The sequence below is a fragment of the Delphinus delphis genome, chromosome 19, assembly GCF_949987515.2.
Source record: "Delphinus delphis chromosome 19, mDelDel1.2, whole genome shotgun sequence".
NCBI classification, from domain to species: Eukaryota; Metazoa; Chordata; class Mammalia; order Artiodactyla; family Delphinidae; genus Delphinus; species Delphinus delphis.
Genome location: NC_082701.1, coordinates 58414089 through 58433565, shown reverse-complemented (window position 1 = coordinate 58433565; position 19477 = coordinate 58414089). Strand labels below are relative to the sequence as shown.

The window sequence follows — 19477 nt, the reverse complement described above, 5'->3', positions numbered from 1 at the left end:
TTTTTAATATTGAAAATAAAAGCATTTAATATCTCTTAAAGGGCAACCACACCTGCTTTTATCCCTGGCAGAAGAAGGGGCATCACACGTGAGCTCACGGTGGAGATCCACTTGCCCAGGCCCCTGGGGGCACTGGTCAGGGTTACTCTCGTTGCTGCTGCTGGGGACTGTGGCACTGGGGTCAGGTGGAGGACAGACAGGCCCTTTCTCTCCCTCCGCAGAGCCTGTGGTGGCCAACAGGGCAGGCAGACAGCGGCCCTAGGCCAGGGCCGGGCGGAAGGTGCTCCAGGCGTGGAAGCAGCGGGTGAAGGCGTGCTGCTCGTTGCCCTTGCGCACCAGGCGCAGGCGGCGGGGACGCTCGTGCTCCTTGGAGCGCAGGTGCTGGATGTACACCTGGTGGGCGGGATGGGTGAGTGCGCACCTGCAGCCTCAGCCCCTCCCCCCAGGCCCAGCCGCGGCCCCTCCCCCACTCACCTGGCAGGCCTTCAGGCTCAGCTTGATCTCCACCTGGCTTGTCTGCGTCCCCACCCACATGTAGACCTGTGGGGACAGCGGGGGAGGTGGCCACCCGGCCTCAGAATTCCCATCCGGGGACGGCAGGGCTCCCCGGGGCAGGGCCGAGGGGCTCTCACCTCTTGGCCGTTGTCCAGGAGCATGATGTCATCATCTGCTAAGTCGTCCTGGCAGAAGTCAGAGCACTTCTCGGTCACCGCGAAGTAGCCCTTCTCGTTGGAGCACCTGGGGTCAAGGGTCACGGAGAGGCCGAGGGTCACGGCAGCGGGGCCGGGACTGAGGGGACACTGGGGGCTGGGGCGGGGCTGTCCTCACCGGAAGAGCCGCGTGTGCTTCATGTACTCGGCGTCGTCGTCGTAGGGCTTCTGTGCCCCGATGCCCACCCAGAAGAAGTTCTCAGGCTCCCCGCCCTCATTGATGACCTGGGGGAAAGGTCGGTCAGCGCAGGCCCGGCAGCCCACCCCCAGCCACCCAGTGTGCGCCACCACCCCGCTCACCTGCTTGCTGTAGGAGGCCTCAAACATGCTATTCAGGATGTCCTCCGCCAGCTTGGCCTCGTCGGGGTCCGACGCCCGGCCCACCCACGCGTACACGATGCCCTGGTTGTCCTCGCTCTCGAAGGGAACCTGGGTGTGCGGGGGCCCAGGTCACGCCCCGCCCGCAGCCCCGCCCCGCCCGCAGCCCCGCCCCCCGCCGCGCCAGGCCCCACCTTGAGGATGAAGCAGAACTCGGAGTTGAGAAGGCCAGAGTCGGTGCTGATCTGGATGCACCTGGGGGAGGGCAGGGGTCAGCAAGGAGCCCGGGAGGGACACGGCCCGCCGGCCGCCCGCGCCCGCTCCCAGGCACCGGGTGCAGAGGGCGCTGCCGTTGGTGCGGATCTGGTACAGGCTTGGCTGCAGAGCTCCCTGGGCCGCCTTCCTCTTGCCCCGGTGGATGATAAACTTTCTCTTGAAATGGGACAGAAACTTGGGGTTCTCCTGCTGCTGTGTCATGCGCACCACCTGGGGGCACAGAAGCCGTCAGGGGCAGCTCCCTGGGGGGGCAAGGCTCCCCTGGGTGAGTCCCAGGGACACCCCCTCCCCGTGTTCTGGGGGTGCGGCCGGCACACCTCCAGTTTGCCGGGGAAGAGGCTCTCAAACTTCTTCTGCAGGCTGAAGGTGAACGTCAGCCAGCCCATGTTGGAAGCCTCGCGGCCCTGCCAGAAGTACACTATGCACTGGAAGTCCTCCTCGGGCTGCTTCTCCTCCGCCTCGGCCGCCACCTCCTCTCCCTCGTCCTCAGCCCCCGCCTTCTTCTCCTCCTCTTCCTCATACTCCACGGGGACCCAGTACCTGTGGGGCCAGAGGGCAGTGGTCAGGGCTGAGCCCCCAGCACCGGGGGGGGGGGGCGTGAGGGGCACGCGGGGGAGGCACCTGCAGAGGAAGACGTAGCAGTCCTGCGTGTAGAAGTGGCCAAACTCCTCCTCGGGCAGCCGTGCGAACTTCTTCCCCTCGAGCACGAAGCCCTCCATGCCGTCCAGGTCCTCGTTCCACTCTTCCATCAGCTGCTCTGCCTGCGTGCGACCCCACCCGTCCTGGTGGGACAGCCCAGCCCAGCCAGCCCGCCCTGCGCCCCAGCCCCATGCCCACCTCCGCCAGAGGCATGCGCGGCTGCCGCGGCAGGAAAAGCGAGGTGAGGTCGGCCTTCATCTGATCTTTCTTCTCGGCGTCACGCTTCACCTTCCCCGCGAGACCCGGGCCCTGCAGCACAGCCTCTGCATTGCGCGTGTAGTCCACAGTCAACACATCGTCCCAGTTCTTGAACTTGGCCTTGAACACCTGAGAAGGCACAGCTGGAGTGGCAGACAGAGGAGGCGGGGCCTGGGGAAGCAGGGTGGGGCCTAGGAATTGGGAGAGGTGTGGCCTAGCAACCTAGGGGGACTAGGAGTGGGGGTGGGGGCGGGGCATGGGCGGGGCCCGGGAAGCTGTGGAGCTGGGTAACCAACCGGTCCACAGAGGGTCAGGGCAAGAACGCGCCCGCGGGATCTCGGGGAGGCGGACTCCGGGGGCACCGCATCGCACACCTGCGCCTCGGTGCCCTCCAGGCTGCGGCTGACCGCGGCATGGCGCGGCCGGTGCAGCATCCCGCACAACTCCTGGCCCAGCTTGAGGGCGGCAGCGCGCACCAGGCGCGGGGACTTGCGGCCGAGCCAGATGAACACGTCAGACCAACAGTCCAGGATGTACACGCAGCGCGTGTCCAGCAGGCTCTGCAGCTGCGGGGCCCCGGAGGCTGGAGGTCAAGACCAGGGCCACCAGCAAGAAGGGATCCAGCCCCCACGCCCTCCTCCCCGTGCGTCTCACCAGCCGCATCCCAGGCATCAGTTCCACCCTGGGCCGTATCTTATGTTCCACAGAGAGCTTGTAGTTGATCTGCGGCAGCTCCAGGTAGCCCAGACCCAGGCCCACCTGGCAGGAGCAAGAGGTGGGCTTAACCAGGCTGGGTCTGGGGAACACAAGCCTCGGCCACAACAGCCCCTGCTTCAGGCTGGCCCCTGCGCTCAGGTCCACAGCCTGCTCCTCTCCGGGCCGGCTTCCTCCCTCCACCCCAAGATGCTTTCTAGAAAACGCTCTCAGTGGAAGAAGGACTAGTAGACGGTGCCTTCCCTACCCGCCCTCTCCAGGTCCTTACGAGTTTCTCTAACCTGTCCTCTTTCCGCCCACAACACCTACAGCACGAAGGCCAGGTCCCCAGGCCTGGCACCCATGTGCTTCTTGGCCTCCCTCTCCAGCCTCGCCTTCCCGGAAGCACAGAGCCCAACACCAGTGCCCCCCGGCCCCACTCAGAGCCTGCCTCAGACCCGTGCTGAGCTACTCCTTGCCCAGAAGGTGGCACCCTCTCCCCGCCGAGGTCCCGAAGGAGGCCAGTGCAGTCAGGCAAGCCCCGCGCCCCCGGTTCACCTTATACAGCTTGGGCTGGGGCGGCCAGAAGTCGTCGGGCACGTGCTGCTTGATCTCGGAGGGCTCCCCGCCCAGCGCCTCCCAGAACTCTGGGGGCTCCTGGCCTTGTACCAGCAGCGAGATCTCCGCCTTCCCTTTGCGTTCGTTCTTGTTAATTTTCTCTGCAAAGAGCCTGAGGGCGGGTGCGAAGCCTTAGTGGTGAAGCCCACGCCTCCTCCCTGGGTGACAATTTTCCTCTGCACGGTACACCCCAGCACATCTGGGCAAGTCACAGTCCTCTTACCTGGCCTTGGTGGTGCCGCTCAGCGTGGCCTGGGCCCCCCGCCACACGTAGATGTCCAGCCCTTGGTCCAGCAGGAAAACAAACCTGGACAGGAGGAGTGGGAGGGGCTGCCACTGGCCACCGCAACGACCGCCCCCATGCCTCTGACCCCGCCCCAAATCCCTCCTTGCAGGACCTCCTGCCAAGCTCTGCAGGACACGGGCTGGAAGGCCTCTCTGTCTAGAGCCAAGCCCTGCCCCCCACCGATGGGGAGAAGGTTCGGGGTGAAGCACCCCACCTCACGTCATGGGGCTCACCTTGGGTCCAGGGAGGCCCCCTTAAGAGGCACGGGCTCCAACTTGAGGTTCTTTTTCCCATACACACGGTACATCCTGGGGGCCAGAGCAAGAGTGGCTTGGCGGGGGCACCAAGGGGCAGATCTACCCCAATACCCTCCCCCCATCCTGCCCAGCTGAGTCCAGGTCACTGCCGCCCACACGCCCCTCACCTGGTTACGTAGTGCGTGTCCTCCACAGTGTAGAAGCCACTGGCTGTTCCACCCTCGATGTAGGAAATGTCATTGTCAAATACCTGCGTTTGGGACATGTGGACTTTCACTGAGCTGGCCCCCCGACCCCCACCCAACACCACCTGTCAGGAGGGGCGGACTTGCGTGTAGCCGAGTCAGATGCTGTGAATCCACGACGATGTTAAAAATACAAGATCTGCGTCTACAGACGTAAACGCACACGGGGTGGTACGACGTACATAACCGTGAACGCGTCTGCTCGTGTCCGGACACAGCATGCTTACACACGCGCGTATCGGGACAGGACCGGGCGAGTTTATGGAAGAAGGTAAACTCAGGTGGAAGTACCCACAATCTCGTCTCATCTCGTGTAGGTACCTACATGTGACTAGCTGGCAGGCAGGCCGGCGCCTGTCACCAACCCAGCCCCCTGGACTCTGGCCCCGCCTCCTTCGTGGCCGGCCGGTGGGCCACCCTCTGGCAGCTTGTAGTCCCAGCTCCTCATCCCTCCTGGTCTCCTGCACCGCCACCAACCCAGTTTCCAGCTCCCAAACTAGCCTGGTCTCCTTACCCTCACCTGAGCCAGGACTTGCCTCCACTGACCCAGGCTCCCAACTGGTGGCCTCACCTCACTTCCCTGACCTCAGTCCATCCGTCCCCGCCGTCTGCCGTCGCGGGGCTCAGCACCTGATACGGTTCAGTCAGCCCCGCCCACCGGCCGTCGGCTCCGGCCCCGCCCCTGCCCCTCCGCACCTGCAGGAACTCGTCGCTCTCCTCGCCCATCTCCTCGCGCACCGTGCGGCACTCGGCGCCCAGGTAGTTGCGCAGGTTGACTGCGTGGATGGCAGAGCACGCCTTCTTGTCAAGTGTGGCCTCCCCGCCGATCCAGTAGTAGATCTCCCAGTTCAGAGACCCGCTGTCATCCAGAAAGGTCTGAAGGCCAGGGCAGTGGCTGGGTCAGCCCCCGCCAGGCTTCTGCTGGGCAGCCTCCCGGGCAGAGACCTCGCCGCCCACCCTCCCCTGGAACACGGCTGGGAGCGGGCGGTTCTGAGCCGTCCAGGTCGGGCCTCGCAGCCCCCTGCCCCGCACCTTGAGCACAATGTAGCAGTCGGCCTCGTAGAACCTGCCGTGGAGGGCTTCCCCCACCAGCACGGGCACGAAGTTCTCCATCTGCCAGATGGTCAGGCCAGGCAGCTGGCCCACGTCCTCCGTGAAGAACTCGGAGTAGTCGAGGCGTGGCTTCTCCAGGCCCTGGTCCCAGCGCCGCACCTTGCCCCCAGGTGCTCCAGAGTCCATGCTCTCCTGGGATCACAGGCACGACGCTGGCTTGACTGCACAGCCGCTCGCGCTGGCCCGCCTGCGACCCAGCTCAGGGCCCCCTCTCCCGCTGGGCCAGGGGCCGCACTGCTGAACAGAGCCTGAGCCCCGGCCCGGCTTACCTCCTGCTTCTTGTTCTTCTCCTGGGCCACGTCCGACATGCCCTTCAGCACCTGCTTGGCCTGGTCATCCTGGGCCGAGTCCTTGCGCCTCCGCAGCCGCATCTTGCGAGCCAGGGGGTCCTTGGGCCCACTCCCTGCTGAGGGGAGGGGTACACAGCTGACCTGGCTGCCCCCTACCCCGCCTGGGGCGTCCAGCCAACCAGGGGCCAACCCCACGCCCCGCATCCAGAAAGCGTGTCCCACCCAATTTACAGACGGGTAAGCTGAGGCCCAGGGAGGAGCCCCCACTGCCAGGCCAGACCTTCCCCTGCTCACCAGCCGCCGCCGCGGCCACCGTGGCAGGGGAGGCTCCCGCCAGCCGCAGCTGGTTCTGCAGCGAGAAGTCAATGTTGTACCACTCGGCGGTGCGGTCAGCGGGCTTGGGGGGCATGACCAGGCTGGGGTTCTCCCGCACGTCCAGGACCTGCCTCGTGGGGCGAGCGGAGCCGGCGCTGAGCCCGAGTTCTACCTCACGGCCACCCCAAAGCCCTGCTCTTTGCAACCCCCGGGGCCAAAGGGCTCAGGTTCTCATCCTGCAGTCACCCTCACGGGCTTGGGCTTTCCCGTCTGTGAAGTGTGACCTCGCAGACTGGCTGGTTATGAGGCTTAAGTGATGCTGTCGAGCGTGATGTGGACACAGGACGTGGGTCACCCCCTCCTCACCCTGGCACCAGCCACCCCTCCAGGAGCCCTTTGCTCAGTCTTCTCTGGGGGTCTGTCCGCACCTCTCCCGTTCCTCCCTCCCCCCAGTACCAGCTGCCTGCCCAACCTCGATCTCCGTCAGGAAGTGGATGGCCTCCGGGAGGGTCACCAGGCGATTCTTGTTCAGGACCAGCTTCCTCAGCTTCGTGCACCTGTGACGACATAGCTGGGCCTCAGGGGGGTGACAGACGGGGAGCCGGGGGCCTTCCAATCCTGGGTTGGGGAGGCAATAGGGCCAGAGAGACTAAGCAGGCCAGCTAGTTAGGAAACCAGCCAACTTGAAGGTGCCGGCAAACACGGGAGGGGCCGGGGTCTCCTCATGGCTAAGTGACCGGGAGGGTCTTTCTGCAGCTTCTACAGGGCAGCACCTTCCAAAGGGGCCTTCCGAGAACTAAAGACCCCTGGGTGTGAACAAGAGGGCATCAAAAAACACGTTCTGGGGCTTCCCTGGTGGCGCAGTAGTTGAGAGTCCGCCTGCCAATGCAGGGGACGCGGGTTCGTGCCCCAGTCCGAGAAGATCCCACATGCCGCGGAGCGGCTGGGCCCGTGAGCCATGGCTGCTGAGCCTGCGCGTCCAGAGCCTGTGCTCCGCAACGGGAGAGGCCACAGCAGTGAGGGGCCCGCGTACCGCAAAACAAACAAAGAAAAAAAAAAAAACACATTCTGCCCTTAAATTAACCCAGAAGCTGCCGAAGGCCCCCCGTCCTCAGTGCCGGGGACAATGCTGGTGGGCGCTATGGCCTCTTGGAGGGGACGGAAGCAGCACTGTGTCCCAAATGCAGGTGGCGGTGGAGCCCTTCTGGCCGCATCCCTATCGCGTCCCCCCCGAGGCTGCTCTGGGGGCTGCACCCGCAAAGCCAACGCAAGCCCTCCCGTCTCCCACGCCGCCCGAAGCCCACAGGGGCAGGTGGGGGGGCCGCGTGCCCCACCCAGCCCCGCCCGGCACCTGCAGAGGCTCTCGGGGATCAGCTCCAGGCTGTTGTCGGCAGCCGCGAACTCTTCCAGGCTGGACAGCTTGCCGATGCCCGAGGGCAGCCCGTCGAAGTCCAGCTTGTTGGAGTTCAGGTACAGCCTCTTCAGCTTGGCCAGCTTGCAGATGGCCGACTAGAGGCAGCACGGGCAGGGGCGGGTCAGGGCCGGGCGCGGGGCGGCCGGCAGCCTCCCGCCCTCCCTGGGCCCCAACGCACGGGCAGTGAGGTCAGCTGGTTGCGGGACAGGTTCAAGGTCTCCACGTGCACCCACTGGTCGATGCAGAGGGACAATTCCGTGATCTGGTTGCTGCTGAGGTTCAGGCGCCGCAGGCTGGGGAGGGTGTACAGGCACTCGGGCACCCGCGTCAGGTCGTTGCAGGACAGGTCCACATCTGGGCGAGGGGTGGGTGCGTCAGTCGGGGCCCCTGCGGTGGGCTCCAGGGGCGGCAGGCCTGTGTGAACCCCGGCTCCCCCTCCTGGCTCTGTGGCCTCAGGTACAAGGCCTCACCTCCTGGTTTCTCAGAGAAGGGGGTCTACGCACAAAGCCTACGCGTAACTTGGTGTTACTACCAGTCATCACGGTGACAACGGAAGGAGATGTGACAGAACCGCACCCCCTTCCCCCTAGAGATGCTCACTGAAGCAGGGTACCATCCCCTCCTCTGTGATAAAGTGAGGGCCTGAGGAGTCCCCAGGGACTGCCAACCTGCGAGGTGGCTCAGGCCCTCCAGGCTGGTGGGCAGGTTGCCCTGGGTGCGCTGTGTGTTCCTCAGGTGCAAGGTCTGCAGGGCCGTCATGGCCGGGAGCTGCCTGTGGGGAGACGCGGCGTTCAGGCCGGGGGCTGGGGCCCGGGGCTGAGCGGGCCCGCAGCACGAGGCCGACGGTGGCCGGGACGCGACCCCCAGCAAGGCCGGGGCCCTGGTCGGGAGGGCCAGGTGGGCGCCCACCGGAGCTGGGCGTGCAGCAGTGGGTTCCCGTTGAGCACGAGCGTCTGCAGGTGCACGAGGCGGCGCATCTGGGGGGGCAGGCTCTCCAGGCGGTTCTCGCTGAGGTCCAGGAACAGCAGGTCGGTGAGGCTGATGAAGAGCTGGCTGGGGACGGCGTCGATGCTGCGGGCGGAGGGCTGCCGGGTCAGGGCCGCACTCCCACCTCCAGGACCGGCCCCGGACCGCCCAGCCCACCCGCTACGCACCTGTTGTGGCTGAGGTTCAGCACCAGCATGTTCTTGGCGTTCTCCAGCTCGCGAGGGCACTCCGTCAGCTGGTTGTGGCTCAAGTCCTGGGCGGAGGGGCGAGGCCGGGTCAGGGGCGTCAGGGCTGGTCCCACCCTGCCAGGCCTCCGCCGGGCTCGAGGGTCAGGACAGGCACTGAGAGGGGAGCAGAGGAGGGGGCTTCAGGGCAGAGAGAGACAGTGCGACCCCGGGCGGAAGGAGGCCTAGGTTAGGGATCTGACTCCATAAGCGACCTTGAACAAGGCACCGCCCTCTATAAATGTCAGGTGTCTGTGTCTGTAGAACAGGATCACCACGGCCCCAGGGTCCAGCGTAGTGGGTGGGCACTGAATGGTGGGGCTGGCACAAGGGCCAGGTGGCAGATAACCACTGACCAGAACCGAGAGGTCATCCAGCTTGAAGATATCATCGGGGACTCCGGAATTCTTCAGGCTGTTGGCTCGAGCCACGATGGCCTGGGGATACACCATGAGAATCTGTGACTCCTAGCTTCCACCCCCCAGGAGAAACAGGGATCGGGGGAGACACCACCTCCAGAAGTCCACCAAGGCCAGGTCTGAGTGCTCTCCCACTCTGGCTTTTGCTCATAATCTACTTGGCAAGCCTTTTCTAGACTACCAATGAGCTCCTATTTATACCTCAAAACCCAACTCAAATGTGCCCCAGAGCCCAGCACATGGAATCTCAGGGAACCTTTCCTGATGGAATAATCCCTCTTTCTCCCAACCCCAAAGGGCAAGACAGGGATAGAGCTCTGAGTCAGAGCTTCTAGTAAAGAAGAAGGTTGAACCAAAGACAGGTCAGGGCTTCCCTGGTGGTGCAGTGGTTGAGAGTCTGCCTGCCGATGCAGGGGACATGGGTTCGTGCCCCGGTCCGGGAAGATCCCACATGCCGCGGAGCGGCTGGGCCCGTGAGCCATGGCCGCTGGGCCTGCGCGTCCGGAGCCTGTGCTCCACAACGGGAGAGGCCACAACAGTGAGAGGCCCGCGTACCGCAAAAAAAAAAAAAAGAAAAAAGAAAAAAAAAAAAAGGTCAGAGCGCAGACTCAAAGCAAGTCCGTTTTCTCTCCCCTTAGGGCTGAAACTTGCTCACGCTTCCAAAGTGCAGGAAGTTAGTGCAGGATGGCTGGTGGGGAGGGGACAGGCCAGGTGATGGCAGCATGACTGCAAGTGACAAAAACGCTAACAAGAGCCACCGCTGCTGCTCCCTCAGCCCCAGCGTCTGTGTGGCGCCACCGTGTTGCTTCATGGCGGTCACTGCTGGACCATCTCGGGAAGTGGAAGGAACTCGTCCAAGGTCATGCGGCCGGGAAGTGGCAGAGCTCAGATTTAAACTCGAGTCCAGACACTGTGCCCTTAACATCTCAGGGCTCCGACCTTGGATGGGAATAACCCTCGACGAGACCTGAGGGTCTGGGATGGGGGCTCCAAGGAGAGCAGAGGCCCAAGTGAACTGCCCCGCCCACCTGCCCTCCTGGACAAGCCCCACCCTACCCCGGCTCTACCACTGCAGCTGTGCGACCTGCCTCCGTGGCCAAGTGTCCTCATCTGTGAACTTGGAGGAGGTGAAGATCACATAAAAAGCTCTCATGAATCAGCTGAAACAGCGCTCAGCTGCTCACAACTGCTATAATACTTGTTACTCAAACGGGGTGGCATTTGGGGTTTTTCAGCGCTTCCCCCACGGTCACTCGACACGGCATTACCGCATGCTCTCCCCCCAGAGTGCGGGTGCAGAGAGGTGCTGGCCCGACCCTCAGGCCCTGGCCCGAGGTCTGCGGCCTGGGGCGGCACTCACCCGCAGCGACGGCAGGCTGGACAGCTCCCCGTGGAGCGTGGTCAGGTTGTTGTGACTCACCGACAGGTGCTCCTGGGCAGGGACGGGGAGAAGGGCTCAGCAGGGTGGTGGGGCATCCACGGAGCCCCCATCTACCACCACAACGCTGCCCCATCCAGGGGGCCCTCAGCTACAGAGGCCCAGTCCATTTCTGCAACTTCCCTCCCTCACAGACCCAGACTCTTCTTGCACACCTGCCGGGATGGGGTACTCGCTCCCTCTCCACCAGTTTTGCTGCGGTCAACATCCTCCTCTGTGATGTCTGTGTTCTGTGCAGTTTCTCCCCACCTGGCCAGCCCCATCCACAGCGACCCTCCCTGCCTGCCCAGAGCCTCTTACCAGCTTCTGCAGGGCGGCCAACTCCTCCGGCAGGTAGCAGAGGCCGGTGCGGTTTAGCTTCAGCCATCGCAGACTAGTCATGGCCTTGACATTCTCAGGGAAGTAGCCACCCTGAGGAGTATGTCGTGGTAAGGCTGGTCTGGGACAGGGTACCCTTGTTCTACCGCCCAGTGGCCCCCACTGCCCACGGAAGCCTTTGAGAGCAACAGTCACCTCTCACTAGCTGTGTGACCCTGGACAAGTCACTCTGCCACTCTATGCCTCAATTTCCTCGCCCATAGAACTAATAAAACCCCCTGATGACAAAAGCATTATAAGGAACGACTAATGGTCAGGATGGCTGCTGATCTAGAATCTGTCTCTCTTGCTGTGTTCTCGGCCCCAAAAAACCTTATTCCAGGTGCCACCCGCACACCTAGCTGTGTGGTTACATCAGCCAAATGCTTCTGCCTGGCATCAGCGTATGGCCACTAGTAGCAAGGTCGACTCCCCTTGTAAGGTCCCAGTGCCCCACCCTGCACAGGCACAGCCTTACTCGTTAGTTCATTCAGCCCTTTGTTCCCCATATTCAAACGCCCACCTCGGGAGCCCCCGCCCTTGTGGCCGGGAGCCTGGGCAGCAAGGGCCTTCAGCGCCCCTGGCTGGCGTCCCCTTCCCCCTCCGGGCACATTCCCAGCAGGTGACTCAGACTCTCCCAGTCTGGAGAGGACACACGGGGACTCCAGATGAGCATGGTTGGGATGGGGGCAGAGAGAAGTGGCCACCTGTGCCTGGGGTCAAGTGCGCACACGTGGGTTAAACGCAGGAAGGCGGCCTGTCTCCTCGGCCCTGGCCCAACCCCCGACCCCAGCTACAGCTGGGGCCGCGGACGCTGCCGACCCAGGCTCACGCTACACTGCCCCCAGCCTGAGCCTGCCCACACCCCACCCTGCAGCCTGGACCATCCTCCAGGAGCCAGGCCAACTCTCGGGGCCTCGTCTCTGGTCACCAGCCCTAACCCTGCCAGTCTCATTCTCGGGCCTCCAGAACCACTGTGCCCCCCAGTCCCCCCACTGGCTGGAGGGCTGGGCTCGGGTTCCTGGTGGCCCGGGTCAATCAGTCCAGCAGCTGCTCAGACAACTGCTACCCAAGCCCTCGCCCAGCTGCTCGACACCAACCTCTCCACAGCAACTAACCCCTGCCTCCAGAGGACTAGTTTTAAGCCCCTTCACCGGACGAGAAAGCGAGGCTCGAGGAGGGGAAGTGACTTGCCCAAGGCCACACAAGATGGGGGTGGCAGGCGGGGGCAGGGCAGAGCCGGCGGCGCGGCCGTGAGTCAGGGCCCGGCTTGGGCGTGTGACGTCACAGGGGAGGGGAGGGAGGACTGGGGAGGCGGGAGCAAGAGCTCCGACCCGGGCCACCAGCTGGTCGGGCGGGGCCAGGCGCCAGGCAGGGGCCCGGTGGGGGTTCCCCACGCACCCCGAAGCGGCTCCGAGACCCCGCGTGCGCCCGCCCGGCCCGCCCTGGGTCTCCTTCGCGGGCGCCAGACGGAGACCTAGGGGTGTCGGTTCGGGGCGGGGCCCGGGCGAGCCCGTCCGCGGTCCCGGGCGCGTAGAAAGCGGATGGGCGGGTTGGGGGGCCCGTCCGCCGTCCCGAGGCTCACCTTGAAGTCGTTGCCGCTGAGATCTACGCCGCGCACGAACGGCAACACCCCGGTAGCCTCCATGGCGGCGCTCGGCTGCTGGGAGCGGGGAGCGGGATGCCGGCGGGGCGGGGCGCACGGGGCGGGGAGCGCGGAGCCGGCGGGGCGGGGAGCGCGCTGGCCCCACCCCTCAGTGCGCCGCTGCCCAGCCCTAAGTTCCGGACGCGCCCGGGGCCAGCCTTTGGGGCGCGGGGACTCGAAGAGTACGGCGCGCCTGTACCCCGCAGGGCCTTCTCGGCCCGCGGCTCTGTCCCCTTAGCTGGCCGGCGCCCAGGACCCCGGTGGTTCGGGCCCAGGCTCGGGCGCGCGGGGGAAGCAGCAACAGGACGCCCGGGTCCTCGTTCCGAGCCTCGGGCCTCCTTCCGGGAGACGCTCGCTTGGGGGAAGCGCCCGCGCTCCTCGGCGTCCCCGCTCGGAGGCGACCCCCGGGTGCGCGGTTACGTGCCCGCTCGCCCCCCGAGGGAGGCGTCCCCGGGCCGGCACATGGCGGCCCCAGTAGGTGACAGGGCTAGTGTTCCCTTCACGGGAGAGGCGGCTGCAGACCACAGTGACCAAGGGCTCCGCTGGGTGCGTGCCCGGCGCGGAAAAGGCTCGCGTCTCTCCTAGCCGCGGCCGGGATCGCTGCCTTGCTTCTTTAAGACGGAGCGCGCCGGGGAGCTCCGCCCCGAGGAGCGCGCGGCCGCCATTGGCCGAGGCGGCCTCAGGGTGGCACGTGGGCGCGGACCTCGAGCGCTCCGATTGGAGCCGAGGCCTGCCCGTCTGCGAGCGCCGGGCTCTCGGCCGAACCCGGCCTCGGCGTTCGGCTCCTAGGTCCTCCACGTTCCATTCCTAGGTGGGCCAGTGGCGCGGCCCAAGCGGCCCCCTGCGTACCCCGGCCGGGGCGCCGAAGCAGCGACGCAGGTACGGCCGGGGCACGGGGCGTGGCCTCCGCCAGCCGCGCGGTCCCTGCCAGAAAAGGGGGCACCGGGGAAGAGCCGGGGCCGGGCAGAGGTCGAGTCGCGTCCTGGGTCCCTCCCGGGTCCATCCCGGCGTTCCCAGGGCCGCGGTGACCCTCGCGGCCGGGGCTTGGAGGAGGGGCCGCCCGGCCTCGCCCTCTCCCCTTCCTGGTTGGGGTCTGCGCGACCCAGCTCAGGCAGGCAGGGTGTTTGAGCGCTTTACAGCTTGGAGGCGGGTGGCAGTACTGATCCCCGACGAGGAAGCCGCCGCGGGGCCACGCTGGGTCACCCCCCGGCCTTCTTGCCTATTTTTAGCTTGGGAGCGGGGTGGGGCGGGGTGCGGGGCTGCCGGCCCCACCTGGCAACCGAGCCCGGGCACCCGCCGCGAGCAGGGCGACAGAAGTCCTTGGGGTTGAGTTGGTTCTGAGCTCAGGGTCATCTGTTCGGGCGTCCTCAGCGAGACAGTCCTTTTTGGCCATCTGATTGGTCCCCTGGGCTTGTCCCCTGGTCACACCTCCTCAGTGCTTGGGACCTGAGGGCAGGTCCCCTGTAAGAATCTGAAGCTGGGGCTTAGCGCACTGGCCTGGCAGAGGTACCTGCCTTCCCAGCCCCACACTGGGGCTCCTCACGTTGGACCTTTCCTCACCCCACCTGCTCCATCTTACAGATGAGCAAACCTCATCTGGGGCATTCCGGCCCTCAGCTTACCTTCTGTTGCCTGGGCTCCCAGCAGCCGAGGTCGGCTTCCCACCCACCATTGTCCCAAGTACGAGAGGCAAGAGGCCCCTGTCCAGGGCACTGGGCGAGCCCTGTTTGTGGTCTTGAGTTACCCTGCTGCAGCGGGGCCTTCAACACTGTCTGGCAATACCTGTTGACAGGAAGCTCCTGCCCGCAGGGCAGCCTGGGCCATCTCACTTGTCCTGCTCTCTGACCTGGTAGCATTGTCTCTGGGGTCTGCCTTGCTGAGATTTGGGGGGCAACTGGCCCCCTGAGCTTCACTGAGGTCCCCCCAAGGCCTGAGTGGCTGTCCGGGGCAGGCTGCCTGGGACCTCAAGCCGTGGTCTTCTCTGGGCCTTGGTTTCCTCCTGCAGTGCCAGCCCTGGTTAGGAACCAAGATGAGGCCGCTCCTAGGACCTGGCCATAGGGGTAGGTAAGAGTCCAGAGGTTTTGTGGGTCTGAGTCCCCAGCACTCGCTGTGTGGGCCAGCAGCCCATTTCCTTGTAGAATGGGGGTGGTGTCGATAAGATCCACCTCACGGTCTTTCGCGACGTCGGGGGGCCTGGAGGGTGGGATGGGGGAGATCGTCCCCTTCCTCTGACCTGCCGTGGGCCTTGGGGCCTTGAGCCCCCCTGTCTGGGGGGGGTTGTTTGCAGCTGCCAGTCTCCTCCCAAGAAACTCTGCAAGTGGCCCCTTTCTCCTCAGAAATTCTCAGGAAGGCCCCTTGAGGGCTCGCCTCAGTGATCCCAGCGTGATGGCAGCCAGAGCACCTGCCCTGCTGCCAGGCTGGCCCCCTCGCTGAGCAGTCCCCGCACCCTGGCTCCCTCACAGGCACGCTGACCATGGCGGAGTTCTCCCAGAATCGGGGCAAGCGGCGTGACAGCGAGGTGCTGGGCGGTGCTGTGGACTTCCTTCTGGCCAACGCGCGCCTGGTTCTGGGGGTGGGCGGAGCTGCTGTGCTGGGCATTGCCACCCTGGCTGTGAAGCGGGTAAGGCTGGGCTGGCCCGGTGACCCCGGGGCTCCCAGAGCGGGGCGGCGATGGTGGGACTGCCCGAGGCCGCACCTGCCTCTACCCCACCAGCCTGGCTTTGCCCTCGGCTCTGCCGTTCCTGCCCGGGCTTCAGCTGTCTCCTCTGTCACTCTGCCTTCAGCTCATCGACAGGGCCACCAGCCCTCGGGATGAGGATGACGCCAAGCGGGACTCCACGTGCCTGGAGGACAGCTGGCAGGAGCTGAGCCTGCTCAAGGCCACACCACGCCTCCAGCCCCAGCCGCGGCCCGCAGCCCTCAGCCAGCCCGTGCCACCCCCGGCCCCCTCACCCTCAGCCCCAGGTGAGTGGCACTCTTTCCTGTCTGACCTGGGTGGGTCCCCTTTTGGTGGTCAGGTTCAGGAGATGCAGCCAGGCCCTGCCCCTGACTGACCGTGTGACCCATTTGGGTCTCTCTTCCCCCAGGGCCACGGGCTCCCTGAGTGTTCAATGATGCATTTGTCTGTCCTTCCCCCTCCTGGGTGGTGCCGAGGCTCCAGCCACCAGAACGGGGTGGCACTGGAGCAAGGTGGCAGCATTAGGACGGCGGGGCCCTCAGGTGGGGGCCAGTTTCCCACCCTGCGTGGAGCCGTCTCGGCCTCAGGGTGTAGGACGATGAGAACCCGTCATCAAGTGCTCGCTGTGCGTGAGGACCTGAGCTTGGTGCTTTCTCAGGTGGTCACGTTACAGTGCCTCTGACACGACCCCCGGCCCTTCACTCTACAGAGGGGCCCGCAGACGCAGATCCCCCGACGTCACCTCAGCCCTGCTCCCCAGCGCCGTCGGTGTGCCTGACGTTCCAGGAGAAGCTGCTGGCGTTCGAGCGGGACCACGTGACCATGCCGGTGGCCCATGTGGCTCTGGCCAAGCAGCTGGCCGGCGACATTGCCCTGGAGCTGCAGGCCTACCTGCGGAACAAGTTCCCAGAACTGCCCTTCGGGGCACTCGTGCCTGGCGGGCCGCTCTACGACGGGCTACAGGCGGGGGCCGCCGACCCCGTGCGTCTCCTGGTGCCCCTGGTGCTGGAGCCTGGCCTGTGGAGCCTGGTGCCTGGCGTGGACACCGTAGCCCAGGACCCTCGCTGCTGGGCCGTGCGCAGGACTCAGCTGGAGTTCCACCCCCGCGGGAGCAGCCCCTGGGACCGCTTCCTGGTGGGCGGCTACCTCTCCCCCCGGGTCCTGCTGGAGCTGCTCCGCAAGGCCCTGACCGCCTCCGTCAACTGGCCAGCCATCGGCAGCCTCCTCGGGTGCCTGATCCGGCCGCGCGTGGCCTCGGAGGAACTGCTGCTCGAGGTGCAGCACGAGTGTCTGGAGCTCCCCGTGGCTGTGCTCCTGTCCACTGCCGGCGCCCAGGCCGGAGACCTCCTGCTGGCCTGGCCCCTGGAGGGGCTGGCCGGCAACCTCTGGCTACAGGACTGGTACCCGGCAGAGGCCGCCCAGCTGCGGGCCCTGGATGAGCGCGACGCCGGGACCCGCCGGCGGCTGCTGCTGTTGCTCTGCGGCGTCTGTCGTGGCCACCCGGCACTGGGGCGGCTGGGCCGCGGCCCCCTGACCCAGGTAGTTCTGCACCTGGGCGAGCAGGAAGCGGACTGGGCTGAGGAGGCCCTGGCGGAGCACTTCCTGCAGGCCCTGGAGTTGCTCGTCGGCAGCCTGGAGCAGGCCAGCCTGCCCTGCCACTTCAGCCGTGGCGTGAATCTCCTGGACGGCCTGCGGGAAGAGGACATCGACGACATGGGCTGTGCGCTGTACTGGGGCCTGCGGGCCCCCGAGAGGCTGCTCTAGAGGCGCGGGCCCAGGCGGACGCCTCCCTCCAGGGCGTCGAGAGCACCCTGCCCTTGCTTTTACCCCGAACGGGTCAGCGCGAGCTTGGGCGGCCCGCACTCGCACTCACCCCTCGGCCTCAGGGCTGATCCCAGGGCCTCGGCCCGCGGTAGCCACAGTGCGTCCCGGGCAGGGGTAAGGTTGCCTCTGTTTTTCTGTCCCAAGGGTGAGTCACGCTCCCCTCGGGTGCAGGCTCCTCCAGGCTGCTGGTGCTGGGCGGTGGGCACGGCCTGTGGTCCCCCAGGAGCCGGAGTCGCCTGGAACCCTCGGGATGCAGCTTTTGGCTGGCTGACAGGCTGGCGTTTTCCATGCTGTGTGTCTGGTTTGCTCTCTAACGTGGGCCAGCGGGGGCTCACCTGGGGGAAGGCCCTTCTCCAGCTGGGGGAGCTGAGGGTGTGTGTGCTGCCCACCTGGCCCGGAGCTGAGGGTGTCCCCTGGCTGCTGCTGGGCCCAGCCCCCGCGGTGTTGGCACCAGTCGCACTCGCTGACTGCACTCTCCCTGAAGCTGGCTGGGTCGGGGGGGAGGTTGTCTGCCTCCCCTCCCAGGTGTCTCTCCTCGCTCTGGTATCCTTTCTGATGAAGCAAAGCTATGCCTCAAGAACTGTGAACTAGAATAAAAAGGAAAACTTCAAACGTCCACGGGACTCATGTTGGGCTCTTACATGCAACCACTTGAGGTTCTGTAAAGTTGACCAGAGGAGCTTGGGATCAGCCTGGAGGCGATGGATTGAATTAGAAAAGTCGGTTACGTGGGGGGGAGGATGTTACAGGATCCCTAGAGCGATGTCTTGCTTTAGTAACGGAACCAACTGGCTAGGGTTTTGTTTCTTCTCCAAAGCCTGCCCCCTGGAGCCCACTGTGCTTTCCGGGACGGGCGGGGCTGCCACACAGCCCTTCGGCCAGCACTGTCAGTGTGCAGAGAAACGTGGCCCCAGAAGTGGAGGGCAGGACCCCGCGTCTCGGTGTCCCCATAGGAGCCATGGCCATGGCTAACTTCCTGTCACCACACATGGCAGACGAGGCCGGAGAGGGCTTGGGGCCACGTGTGCTGGTGGTGAGGCCACCGCAGCTGTGCCAGGCCTGTGCTGCTTCTCCTTCCCATCCCGTGTGTGTCCCCCTTCCAACTGGGATTAGGGACAAGAAGTGGTGACAGGCTCGGAGGCCTCCCTTGGTCGAGGGCCAGCACAGGGGCCAGAGGAGGTGCTAGTGTGTACCTCTGGGTGCAGGGCCAGGCCTCGTGGGTGCTCACACAGTCTCGGTCTCCGAGCACAGAGGGTCACAGGGCAGGAGACTGGCTCGCCCGAGGGCCGTTAGGTCACTTGACTCAGGAGCTCCCTGGCCTGAGTGCTCGCAGCGGTGAGCAGCTGTGACGGCAGCGGAGGGTCAGCAAGGGGGCAGGCTGGAGGCGGGGCGGCCTTGGCCCCCTCCCCTATAAAACAGGGGTTCCAGAGTACCTGCTTCACAGGCAGCAGCGGGAGCGTTAACCCAGCACAAAGCGAGGCACCCCCGACCCAGAGGTCCTGGACACAAGGTCCAGCATCACTGAGCCTGAGCGCACCAGGACTCCGCTGCAGGCCTGTGTCCAACCAAGGTTGGGGGTCTTGGGCGCCGATGGGTGAAGGGCTGGCCAGGCGTGGCTGGGGAGCAGTCGGGACGCAAGTGGGGTCAAGGCCCCTCTCAGACGACCCGACCACACTCGCGGGCCCTCTGGCGGCCTCCTGCTTCAGGTAGGTCTCCGTTTCCCCTCATACCATGATTTCAGTAAGAAAAACCCAGAATTAACCAAAGAGGAGAAACGAGGTGCTCGGGGCGACGTCCCCTGTCCAAGGCCAGCATCTGGCACGCGGTCGTGCTGGGGCCTCCACGGTGGCCGCTACCCAGCTTCACTCTCGCCCCTTTAATGAGGGAGGTTCTGACCTGGGAGTTGCAGACCCTTCAGCTGAACTGGGCAGTCCTCGTCCCTGGCTTTACCAAGTGACCCGAAGCCAGGAGCACGGCGGTGATTCCACCTGCCAGAGTGAACAGACGGCCGGTGCAGGTGGGAAGAGTAGCGCAAAAGGGCAAACAGACACTGACCTACAGCTTCACCATCTACACCCGTTACAAGGCAGCTCAGCAACGAGTCATTCCGCGCACGAGACGCACCCTTTCTGGGTGAGCAGGAACGAGCAGGACCCCTCGGGACCACTGCGGCCAGTCCATCAACTGGGCACCACTCGTGCCCCAGAGCTGACCCAGCCAGTGGTATCAGGCCGCGCTATTACTAAGCAGAAAAAGCACTGACGAAAGTCTGCACAGGAACATTCTCGCTGAGGACTGCAGGCGAAGTGGGCGCACCGTGCTCAGGTCCCCAGAGGTCTCGCCAAACCTCCTGGCGGTGTTGCAGTCAGCAAGCCAAGCCGGAAAACCACCCCCAAGGCCCGGGGGGCCCTGACGGGCGGGGCTGGAGCTGGACGGGAGAGGGAAGCTCTCAGCCCTAATCCAGGGCCCCTGCC

The 19477-nt window shown here is 65.4% G+C and overlaps 2 protein-coding genes across 5 annotated transcripts; one reads left to right on the top strand and one right to left on the bottom strand.

Annotated features, from left to right (window-relative positions):
• Nucleotides 1-9: 9 nt before the first annotated feature.
• FLII (FLII actin remodeling protein) lies at nucleotides 10-12606 on the bottom strand. 2 transcript variants are annotated; one of them, XM_059997372.1, is made up of 30 exons: nucleotides 12443-12606; nucleotides 10801-10911; nucleotides 10423-10494; nucleotides 9000-9080; nucleotides 8587-8672; nucleotides 8342-8503; nucleotides 8101-8204; nucleotides 7611-7786; nucleotides 7370-7527; nucleotides 6491-6575; nucleotides 5998-6145; nucleotides 5683-5819; nucleotides 5333-5545; nucleotides 4997-5176; nucleotides 4223-4305; nucleotides 4032-4106; nucleotides 3736-3819; nucleotides 3453-3624; nucleotides 2856-2960; nucleotides 2576-2767; nucleotides 2142-2330; nucleotides 1926-2065; nucleotides 1622-1844; nucleotides 1360-1514; nucleotides 1223-1283; nucleotides 1011-1139; nucleotides 829-935; nucleotides 633-738; nucleotides 475-540; nucleotides 10-393 (listed from the first exon to the last, which is right to left on the bottom strand). In XM_059997372.1, the coding sequence occupies exons 1-30, from the start codon at nucleotides 12503-12505 to the stop codon at nucleotides 259-261; spliced, it is 3798 nt and encodes a 1265-aa protein (XP_059853355.1). In that variant the 5' UTR covers nucleotides 12506-12606; the 3' UTR covers nucleotides 10-258. The 2 variants fall into 2 exon arrangements, with proteins under 2 accessions (XP_059853355.1, XP_059853356.1); XM_059997373.1 differs by having other exon boundaries at nucleotides 5683-5816.
• Nucleotides 12607-13277: 671 nt separating this feature from the next.
• MIEF2 (mitochondrial elongation factor 2) lies at nucleotides 13278-17613 on the top strand. Of its 3 annotated transcripts, XM_059997378.1 has the most exons (5): nucleotides 13319-13381; nucleotides 14508-14562; nucleotides 14965-15122; nucleotides 15286-15466; nucleotides 15889-17613. In XM_059997378.1, exons 2-5 carry the CDS (start codon nucleotides 14532-14534, stop codon nucleotides 16941-16943), a joined length of 1425 nt encoding a protein of 474 aa, XP_059853361.1. In that variant the 5' UTR covers nucleotides 13319-13381; nucleotides 14508-14531; the 3' UTR covers nucleotides 16944-17613. The 3 variants fall into 3 exon arrangements, with proteins under 3 accessions (XP_059853362.1, XP_059853361.1, XP_059853363.1); XM_059997379.1 differs by lacking the exon at nucleotides 14508-14562 and having other exon boundaries at nucleotides 13278-13381; XM_059997380.1 differs by lacking the exon at nucleotides 13319-13381 and having other exon boundaries at nucleotides 13754-14566.
• The last annotated feature ends 1864 nt before the right edge of the window (nucleotides 17614-19477 follow it).

Excerpts from the sequence above, each read along its gene's own strand:
- FLII (XM_059997372.1), bottom strand. The coding sequence starts at position 12,505 with ATGGAGGCTACCGGGGTGTTGCCGTTCGTGCGCGGCGTAGATCTCAGC. Across the intron at positions 3,820-4,031 it reads GGGGCCTCCCTGGACCCAAG|GTTTGTTTTCCTGCTGGACC; the intron begins GTGAGCCCCATG and ends CCTCCTGTCCAG. Across the intron at positions 1,284-1,359 it reads GGCAGCGCCCTCTGCACCCG|GTGCATCCAGATCAGCACCG; the intron begins GTGCCTGGGAGC and ends GCCCTCCCCCAG.
- MIEF2 (XM_059997378.1), top strand. The coding sequence starts at position 14,532 with ATGAGGCCGCTCCTAGGACCTGGCCATAGGG. Across the intron at positions 14,563-14,964 it reads CCTAGGACCTGGCCATAGGG|GCACGCTGACCATGGCGGAG; the intron begins GTAGGTAAGAGT and ends GCTCCCTCACAG. Across the intron at positions 15,467-15,888 it reads CCCCTCACCCTCAGCCCCAG|AGGGGCCCGCAGACGCAGAT; the intron begins GTGAGTGGCACT and ends TTCACTCTACAG.